Source organism: Lactuca sativa, chromosome 8, assembly GCF_002870075.4.
Source record: "Lactuca sativa cultivar Salinas chromosome 8, Lsat_Salinas_v11, whole genome shotgun sequence".
NCBI lineage: Eukaryota > Viridiplantae > Streptophyta > Magnoliopsida > Asterales > Asteraceae > Lactuca > Lactuca sativa.
In genome coordinates this window covers 105,135,544-105,146,890 of record NC_056630.2, presented here as the reverse complement: position 1 = coordinate 105,146,890, position 11,347 = coordinate 105,135,544, and the positions used below count along the sequence as shown (strand labels likewise).

At 39.5% G+C, this 11,347-nt stretch overlaps 1 protein-coding gene across 1 annotated transcript; it reads right to left on the bottom strand.

Moving 5' to 3' along the window:
* Positions 1 to 1,935: 1,935 nt before the first annotated feature.
* Positions 1,936 to 3,443, bottom strand: LOC111909583 (RING-H2 finger protein ATL43). Its single transcript, XM_023905371.3, has one exon. It carries the CDS (start codon positions 3,288 to 3,290, stop codon positions 2,070 to 2,072), a length of 1,221 nt encoding a protein of 406 aa, XP_023761139.1. The 5' UTR covers positions 3,291 to 3,443; the 3' UTR covers positions 1,936 to 2,069.
* Positions 3,444 to 11,347: the final 7,904 nt, after the last annotated feature.

Here is an 11,347-nt window from a genome sequence, read left to right as displayed (position 1 = left end):
GTTATTTTTATTTCACTTGTTCAATTGGATTGCATTAGTGATTGAATACAACAACTTTCTAGTGGATCGATCCCCTTTTTACTACTATGTTACGTTTATTTGCAAGTAAAATTGTGTAATTTGCTTGATGGACTTAACATCCCATCAATTTCACTTACGGATATCCTTTTTCGACATTCGAATCGCATGCATACAAGCTTCGTTGTGCCCAACGCATACAACTTTAGTCCTAAAGGACCCGCATCGGTAGAATGTGATTCGATAAGTACCCACATTGGTAGAATGTGATTCCATATATATATATATATATATATATATATATATATATATATATATATATATATATATATATATATATATATATATGTGTGTGTGTGTGTGTGTGTGTGTGTGTCACTCCAACTTTTCTTACGAATTATTTTTGAAAAGAATAATGACTATATATCACATGGTATCAAAATAGCAATCAAGCATCATCAAAGACTTAACACAAATGTAACCTAATCTCTTTGGGCCTTCGAGAGGGTTGCTTGTTGGTGTCCCTGGCCACATCAATTTGGCATGGTACTTTAGGCCATTGGGTATGGGGGGTTTTAGGCGTGTAAGGATCTACGTGGAGGGGTTGTTCACGTTTGAACACCGCCCCCAATGGGTGTAGTGGTGGTGTGGAGTAGCTAGCTTAACAAATGCTTACAAGAGTTGTGATTGGCTAGCTCCAAGTTGAATGTATTCTCATTGGTTTCTCTCTCTTGTTTACTAGTGAACACCATCCCCAACCAATATTGAATGTATTGTGAAAAAAGTTTGATGATGATGTGGAGTGATTTTCACCTGTGAACATACCCGATGGCCTTATGTCTTTCTCAATATATAATAAATCTTATATCTCTCTTTAAGGATATTTTGTGGGAACAAAAAATCAATGATGCTACATATATAGCATGTTACGACAGCTAAGGTCTATGTATCTTTTGGATTCAACACACTACTAGTCTAATTGCATCGAGTCTCTACACAAAGAGGCATGTTATTAACCCATATTGGCTAAACACCATATCATTTGCTTCTATATATACGTTTTAGTCGTCTTTCTCTTTAAAAAAATGAGAATAAAAAAATTCAAAAACTTCATATATATAGGATACTCCTAAATTTGGTATCCTCAATTATCATCGCTATATTATCCATACGTCTTGTAAAAGTTGTAACAGATGGTTTTGTCATATTGTTTGAAAGGCAAATGGACAACTTATCAAACATAAAAACCTTTGTTTAATATAAACTAAAAAGACATAGCCGGAGATTCTTGCTTGCATAAATCAATGCAATCACTTTAGTTCTAACAACTAATTAGTAATAACATAGTATCCACAATCTACATTTGGTATGTACAAATAAATTTCTTTTCCATTAACTAATTTTTATATTATTGCCTTAAACTTTTGGGGTGTTACATCAGTCAAACTCTTTTTTAGTTAGAAGACAACCAAATTTTATCCAAGGGCCCCCAAGATACCCTATGTTTACCCTACTTTTCGACCACTATTGTTTTAAGTCAGGTAGAACTGTTCATATTATACTAAAACATTACTTTTTAGGTCAACCATTTATCCATATTTTTTAAGTTCTAGACATTGAAAACTAACCTTTTTTATAGTATGTTATAAACTATAAAGTAAATTTCAAAATTTAAGGCTTTTTTGCAGAATCTATATTATAAAATTTTAAGATCTGTATTTTTATTATGTCTAAATTTTTACAAGGTTTTTATTTTTAAAAGGCCGGAGGAAAAAAAAGTTGTCGAGTGAAATAAAAAGAAAAGAGGAAAAAATATTTGCTGGAAAATTATGATATTTTCGGATCATGCTCATATATTTCTATTTAAATACAAGTCATTTTTTAAAAAATTCTATAGACTGCTGAACAATTAAAAGGTTATCATATCTCTCAATCTGAATAATTAAAAGTCTATTTCTTAACGTTTTGATATAATCTAAAGTTATAATAAATTTGATATATAGAAGTGATAATAAATTTGTAGTGAGGGTAAAATAGTGACTAATATTGTGCTATACATTCGACGAGGAGGAGTTACGTCCGGATTTAGGTTCGGATAACCGAGCCAACCACCTCGACAATACCCCAGCCTCCTCATTACTCCCAAACCTACTCAAACCTGTCATTTCCGACACACTTCTCGAATTTATTACACCTCTGCCACTCTGCCACCAAACATTATTCCCCTCATGCAAAACTGACGGTCTCGATCTTTTCAATCTACGGACGTCACTTAGTATCATTTCTGATCGTAAATACAACAGATCCGACGGCTGTACGTCGCTCCACCTGTGGGGCCCAGTAGTTGTCCCCACAACGATCCGGTGTTCAAATCGTTTCTCGAAGCTCCTCCTCTTCCTCCGCCTTTCCTCCTCCACCGCCGCCAACAAATTCCCGTCTTTCCGGTGTTGTCCGTCTACGCAAACCTCCGACACCGCTTTCAACGGCGCCGTATCCTCCTTTTTCTTCGTTTTCTTTGTCGACTTTTTACATTTCTTGCTGCTCCAACTATCTAAAGATCTCCTACTCCCCGCCATCGCCACCGCTGCCGGTAACGGCGATGATGGTTCCACAGAGATTTGTAATCCGGTTCCGTTTTCTCCCGCCGATGAATGCCTACCGGAAACACGCCTCACAGCTATTTCTCTCTCTTCTTCTGCGGCTTTAACTTCCTCCGGCGACTTTTCAATATCGTTTTCACCCAGCACTAAGAAAATGTCTTCCGGGTCGACCCGGTACCTGCAAAGCGGGCAGGTGGAATGTGCATCGAGCCAGGTATCCACACACTCGACATGAAAAGCATGCTTGCATTTCGGCAGCAAACGGAGCACCTCGCTTGGGTCAAACCGGGATAAACAAACCGCGCACTCCAGACCGTCTTTTTGCCCACTTAAAGACCCAAATCGGAAAACCGGAAGCGACTCGATAATAGTCCGGTCGATCCCGGAGTTTCCCCTGTCGGTGGAGCGGCCCGCCGTGACGTCTCCTCTAGGCGGGTAGTCGTTATTCGACCGGCGGCAGTGTTTGGCGTATAGGAGGATAAGAAAAGTGATGGAGAATATGGTGGTGACAACTCCGACAATGATCGTCATGCTTGGTTTGAGCGTTGAGCTGGGTGGTGGTGGTAGTGATCTCGGCGGAGGCGGAAGCGGCGATGAGGTGGTTATGGAGGGGGTTGTGGATACAAGGAAGATCATCAATGGAGTTGGGTGCCATGGGGATTTGAAGCCCATTACTCTGTTGTGTCTACAAAGTGGAGGAGAAAAGTATATGGTGTACTGTAGGCTGTGTAGTAGTGTTGGCGGTGCAATTGCAAGTGAAAAAAATATACAATAAGAAAACAACAAAATAAAGAGAATTCATTTAAAGTTTAATTTAGTAGTGGCGATTAGGTGTGTGTTTGTGGATCTAATTTTTTATTTGTTTTTAGTGTTGAAAACTTATAGTTAAAAGTTGTATAGGTGGTTCTATCCCAGCTTACTATCCCACGCCATAGGACCCCCGGACCTTCATCTCACTCTCTCATTCCAATCCATACGTTTGATAGCATAGCATGCCCCCTACACAAAAAGAAAAATAAGAGAGGGTGATGAAGAAAGAAAAAGTGGATGAGGATTACACCGTTCGGTAGCTCAAGTTCTGTGCCCAAGCTCGTATAGGCATGATGCTCCTGAGAAACACCGAACCTCCATGTCAGCCCTCGAGCATGCCCGAGTGTGGTATATAAGACATGGTTTGCCCACACCGTCGAACCTCCACATCACCATGGACTTGTGACCATCCTACATAGGGAATGGCTTGCATAGCACATCCAAACACTCCCAAGAGAGAGAACGTAAGAGAAAAGGGACGAGATCCTTCAATTGAATCTCTTCAAGGTTTTTTTGAATTTTTAATTAACATTGTTAAACTACCCTTATTTCACCAGTCTTCTTCATTACCTTACCCGTTAATGACTCACGGTTCCACAACACCAATTTTGTCATCAACCCAACAACCTATTTGGCTCACAATGTCGCAGCATCGTTCTCGCCATTACCCAACGAAGCATGTAAACATACAAGCAAACAAGCAAGACCTTAGTAGTCTAACTAAGCATACAATCATGTCATAGAATTACACAGACACTCAACACACAAATGATCCAATCATGACATAAGTAATATAGTGGGAAGAATCACTTAAATGAAAGCGTAAAAACCCCAACTATGCGAAGTCACGTAGTAGCAGCTACACAAACTACCTAAACCAAACATAAGTCAAACTTCAATCTATAGCGTAAACATATCAAGTTTGACTAAAAGTCAATCTAGTAAAAAAATCAACGGTTATCTGGTCAAAGTCAACAACCAACGTCCCTACATTGACCACTACCCTGGTCGCATCGTGATCACTAAGTGACAAAACAGTCGCGATTGGCCATCATGACTCACACCACAACACCCCCACAGTCACGTCACGATTCTCGATAATCATCAAACTTTTCCTAAGTTCTTAATACATTAAGGCCAAGGCTCCAAACTTCCATAATACATCAATATAAGTGCTTAATGGATAAAGTTTCCAACTTTATCCATTTTCATGCATCAAACCAACCTAACTGTAACCCTATCTCTAAGATAAGCTCAAAATGCACCCAAAGCCGTACATTGCACAAAATGAAAGACAATAACCATTTCTCAATGCTACATGATGGAAAACATAGATTACAAAATAATGTTCTAAGCGGAAAGACATTAACAATTAAATGATTAAGGCACATGCAACCTAAAGAAGATTTATGTCTTTCACGTAAAGGTAACATACTATGAACTATCAAACTACTAGATCCTAATAAAATCATAATTTATAAGGAAGTTTACATACCTTTTGATTTGTTATTGTAAACAAGTCTAAAACCTTCTTCAAAGCTTTTGAAAGCGAGCACCACACGTGTCGTATCTTTGATGGTTCACAATCAATCCTAGTAACTAAGAGACTTGAAGAGAAAGGAAAGGGATGATAGATTTTTCGGCCTTGGCTCTCAAGAATGAAGTGGCCGAAACATAGGGCCTAAGGGTTCCTTATATAGTGTAACTTGGAAACCCTAGATAACCCTAAATGAATAAAATAATATTTATTCAAATCAATAATTATCCCAGCTTCCTATTTTATATGTAAGGAATATTCTTGATGCCCTGGAATATCCTAGAATTCATCCACTCCTTCCAAGGAAGGTTTTGGACTCTCTCTTGTTCAACTATTGAATAATTACACTTTAACCCTTGCACATTTAATTAATCTAATTAATCCCATAATTAATTCTAATTAATTTCTGATTAATTCTTATTCAAATATTACTATTTCTAATTCACATATTATTTCCATAAACATATTAACAAATTCATTTATTGTTATTTATTAATCATATCATAAACCAATAAATCACACACACACACACACTCTCTCTCTCTCTCTCTCTCTAAAAGTCATCTTATTCAATTACTAAGTTTAAGGACAACCTAAAAGGACTTTGCTAATAATTCGTGTAACGCCCCAAAAATTATAAGGTAAAAATTTCATTTTTAGTTTAACCAGAAACACCAATTATCATTTTTCAAACATTCAATAGTATATTATAGTAAAACATTGTGACAACCCGATATTTCAACTCTTTGTAACGACCAAAATGGGTCAAGTATTGTAACCACTTCTGAGTAATAAAATTTACTTTCATAATAAAATGTACAAATAGTTCTATTTAATTTCTTTCTATGTTTAAATGTCTTTGAACCATGATCGTACGTGAAAAGAACGCCCAAATCCGACTTCATATAGCGAAGTTATGATTTTTCCAAGTTCGGCTTAGCAACAGATAGCTAAAAACTCGAATCGGAAATCGAGCGACTTTTGGCCGGAATGACCTAAACGAGAATCGAAGGTCTCGACAATGGTATTCCAGCAGTAAAAAGTCTGGCAAAAACCGACATCAGATAAAGAAGTTATGAATTTTCAAAGAAATTCCTTAAACACGATGGGTTTTTAATAAATAATAAATAAAAAAATTGGAATTTGCCGACGGAGTCTAAACGAAAGTTGTAGAGCGTAGTCTCACCTACGCGAGGATATAAAGATCATCGAAAACGGAGTTCGTATGAAGAAGATATGAATTTTTGAAGTTTATTAAATAAATTAATTATTTATTTTATTCAAAATTCGGATATTATCCGAAGGGGAGTCAGCGTCCTCATCCGAGGTACGCGCTGCGTACCCCTGTACGCCCCGCGTAACCGAGAGGATTGGCCTCTGATCGTCCACGTCGCGCTATCCGAAGAAACCGACCCGTCCGACCCGTCCGAAGCCCCGACCCGTCCGACCCGACGTCCCATCCGACCCGCGTACCCAGCAACCCGTCCCATCCGAACCGAGGCAGTCGAGGCTTCGGTCATGCATGACGTACGCGTACGCGCTGCGTACGAGCGTACGCCCCGCGTACCGAGGCAGACCAGCCTTACTATAAATAGGATGCGAGGGTTTCCAAAGAAAGGGCTCACTTCTCTTCTCTCTCTCTCAACTTTGCCTCGTTTTCCGTGTCCGTTCAAACCCGAAGCTCTGGTCTATTTGGCTCAAGTCCCGAAGGTCGATTATACTCCCGAGATTCCCGAGAATCCCGAGGAAAATCCGTTTCCCGAGACGAAACTCTGCCCGGTTTTCCATCTCGCTATCTCCAAAACTTTCAAGTGAGTTTCATACCCCTTAATCAACCGTTTTAATTATTCTAAATACTTTTATATGCTTTCAAGGGGGGGGGGGATTACAAGTAAAACACACGAGTATTATCGTGTGTTACATAAAGAAACTCTTTTATATACTGTTATATATTCAAATCACATGCGATTTATAAACCTTTAAGGAACTTTTATATATATATATATATATATATATATATATATATATATATATATATATATATATATATATATATATATATATATATATATATATATATATATAACATATGTTACAATAGCATTTTATCCTTTAAAATATAAAGTTGTTGTAATGCATGTATAAACTAAACTGTTCTTAGATTATTCTTTTCTATCTTAGACTCTACACCAAAAATCTATGCTTTCATAAACAAGTGATTCTTTTTCTAGGTATTTCTAAACAAACAAGGCACACTTTTTGAAAACTATAATAGGTATAGTTTTACGAACAGATTTCTAACTCTTATGTACTAGAAACATATATTTCAAGAAGTTTACTTTCGTATACAAGAGCAAACGTAACATTTTAACAAGTAGATCTGTTTTTATACCACCGTCTTGTGAGACACTAACTTCATGTACGTTCGAGTACACATTTCAAGTCCTGTATTATATACCAGAATCCCTTGGAGGGGGAGCATGGTGTTTGTGTATAGATCTATACGGGCTTGACAACCCGCGTCCTGACTGTTAGCTGCAGTCCACCGTTTGGGGTGACAAACGTCATAACATTCCAACGCCTGAAGAACGTTGTGTATAGGCATTCAGAGTCAATAGTATGGTTATAAAACTCACAAGGGGTATTAAAAATGCATTGATTTACAAGGTTTTCAAACTCATTGGTTATTTTACATTTACATACATTTTGGAAACAAACATTGGTCTTGAGTGAAGGCTACTTTTATACTAGTAGAAAATATAGGATTTTCTAAACACAAACAAACAAAGATAAAACATTTCATTTCATTCAAACATTGTCACTTAAATACTTATGAAATTCACCAGCTTAAATGTTGATCTACTCTATCAAAATTTCTTGTATGTCCCAGGAAATCAGTAAATTTCAGGTATTCATTTCGCTTTTGATGAAGGGATGTTGCGGCGCCAGTTTAATCTCGTATTTTTGACATCATATTGTAATTGAGTTTTGAACATGTAACTTTTGACAAATGTAAACTTTCAATTATATATATGATGGTTGTATTGCTTTCTTTACTATGTATTCATTTGTTACGCTACCACATGAAGTCATCCGCCCCCGAACGTTTCCGCCGTTCAGGTTTGGGGGTGTGACAGATTGGTATCAGAGCAATGTTTATAGTGAACTAAGTATATCGAACCACATAAGATATACAAACTATAAATGCTAAAGGGACTAATACTCTCTGACAAAACAAATTTTCTTTTTACACTTAAGCAGCATTTCGTTCAACTTAAATTGATAGTTCATTTAAGTACAATTACATGCATACCACAAACTATTTTCATGTTATACAACTATACAAGTATTTAGACAAGTTGACACTACGATTGAGACTCGATATATGTAATCAGATTTTGGACAAATATAGCGTGATCAACTATATTTGCCCAAGATTGGACCAACGTATATCAAGGAATGATCGTAGTAAGCAACAAGTCAAAACTTACCAAACCATTACAAGAATCAAACACAAGAATTTAAATACTATAGGAGTATTTGCTATCTAAACTAGTTTAACTTACATGTTTTACATGTTCCGACTTTATTCAATTCTTATAACCCTATTTCTCGTACAGTCAAATGGCTGGATTTCACCACCCTGGCGACCCCTACTTTCCCAACCAAGGCAACGGAGGATGGATCGAAGATGATCCCGAAGAGGACGAGGAACCCATAGAAGTGGGTGATGACTCCGGTACCGACTCAGAGCCGGAAGTTATCGATCCACCACCCATTCAACCTCCTGTCTTCGTAAGGAACTTTCAAGGACCGACTCCCGTCTGGGGAAGTCACCTCCACCATTGGAGCCAACAGCAAAACCTACGCCCTCCCTACGGCATGTGCCGGGACTTCTATGATGTCCGCGACAGAGGTTCGGCTGATCGAGCACTCCCGGTAATGGTGGGTAAGTTAGCCAATCATTCCTATCAGTCTGGAGTACAAGCTAGTCGACTCCGGGATATCAACGTGGAAGTGCAGGTTCACACTTCTGACATCCGTAGGCTGGACAAGATGCAAGACAACGCTCAATTCCAAACCGAAGCGTTTCAAGCGCAAATGATTGCGGCCCTCACCGAACTAAGGGAACAAGCCGCTTTCGATAGGCGTCTAATGGAGTCAAAGCAATCAGATGCGGAGTCAAGCTCCAAGCGCAACCTTCGACGCAAGTAGTGCTTGTCAAGGACTCAAATTTTGTTATAGCTTAGGACCTCGGCTAAAAGTCTTTAAATTTCTCGAACTTTGTAATCGGAGACCCTTATAGGGGTCAAATTTTCATGATCATTGTAACAACTTTTATATTAATATAAGTGGCACTATTACTACTATGTTGAGTATTTCGTTCAAACCTTGAATGGTCTTTGTGAACCCAAATACTTGTTTCATACCTTCAGTCTTACAAATAACTTTCATTCTTCTATTTTAAGACTCATACTATCTTCTGTTGTTGAACTATAGCGATTTAGTTCATGAGACACATACATTTTCCATTCTATGAAATTCTTATCCTTGTCTTTTCAATCTATAGTTGAAGGATGCCTCCGCGTAGGAACCCAAGGCGAAACAACGGTGAGGAAACACCTATACCACCTCCACCACCCCAATTTGATGCTGTAATGTTTCAAGCAGCAGTCACCGCAGCGGTGGCAGCTGCCATGTCACAGATCAATAACTCAAGTGCTAATGGCTCGGGATCTGGCACACACCCATCCAACCATGGCGAGAGTCATGGACCACCTCGAGAATGCACCTATAAGGACTTCACTAATGCCAAGCCCCGGATGTTTTATGGTACTGGTGGTGTGATGGCCCTGAGGCAGTGGATTGAAAGGACGGAGGCAGTCTTTGAAATCTGCTCCTGCCCCGAGCACAGCAAGGTCAAATTTGCAACTTTCACCCTTCTCGATAAAGCTTTAACTTGGTGGAATGGCCACGTTAAAGTACTTACCCTGATCGTGGCAAACTCCATAAGCTGGGAGAGCTTGAAGGCCATGATGATGAGAGAATACTGCCCACGGGGAGAAATTCAAAAGCTTGAACACGAGCTATGGACTCTCGGAATGGTGGGTACCGACATCGCTACTTATACCAACAGATTCTGCGAACTGGCAATCCTTTGTCCAGATATGATTGCTCCCGAGAACAAGAAGATAGAAAGGTACATCTGGGGACTGACGCCCCAAATGCGATCAAGCGTGTTAGCTTCTAAACCTGACACCTTTGAAAGTGCTAAGGAACTGGCACAATCTCTGATCGACTACGGAGGTCATCAGAACTCAACCACTTCTGCACCAGCACCACAGAAAGGAAACAACAACAACAACTACAACAACAACAATGGCAGGAAGAGAGCGTGGATTAAAGGGAAGGGTGGGTCTTCCCAAGAATCCGCAAAGAAACAGCTGGTGTCAGTAAATGCTGCCACTGTACCTGCTACAGCCCCTACAAATACCTACCCAACAAAGCCTTATATAGGTAACCTCCCAAAATGCACCAAATGCAATTACCACCACCATGGACCTTGTCGAGATATGCAGTGCGCCAACTGCAGCAGGAAAGGACACACAACCCGTTTCTGCAAGGAACCCGCAAAGCCGATCACTCAAGTTCCCGGTGCGGGTGTAGGGCAGGCTTGTTACGGTTGTGGCGAGGTGGGACACTACAAGAGAACTGTCCTAAGGCAGCAGGCACCGGAGGTATGGGACGAGTTTTGGCAATAGGCCACGACGAAGCTGTAGCTGACCTAACTATAGTTGCTGGTACGTTCCTTCTCGATAATTCATACGCATGCATATTATTCGATAGTGGAGCGGAGAGAAGCTTCGTGAGTCAAAACTTTATTCATTACTTAAACCTAAACCTAGCAAGTTAGAAAAATCATTCACTGTAGAGATGGCCAATGGAAAAACCGAAAACACAAATTGCATATACATGGGTTGTACGTTAACATTAGACGGCCATTCTTTCCCAATCAATCTCATGCCGGTTCAAATTAAAAGTTTCGACGTCATAGTCGGCGTGGATTGGTTGAGTCTTCTTCGCGCCGACATCATGTGCTTTGAGAAAGCAGTCCGTCTTAACCTCCCTAACAACGAAGCATTAGTTATCTACGACGACAAATCTAGTACAAACCTTCGCATCATTTCGTGCATCCAAGCTCGAAAGTGCTTCCGGAAGGATGGTCGAGCATTCCTAGCGCACATCGTTGATACAAGCCAAGAATTGAAGGACATCAAGAGCATCTCGGTAGTACGCGACTTTCCCGATATCTTTCCAGAAGAACTATCAGGATTACCACCGCAACGCCAAGTCGAGTTCAGAATCGACTTAATTCCAGGAG

What these genes read in the sequence shown, in the direction of transcription:
- LOC111909583 (XM_023905371.3), bottom strand. Translation starts at nt 3,290, where the DNA reads ATGGGCTTCAAATCCCCATGGCACCCAACTCCATTGATGATCTTCCTT.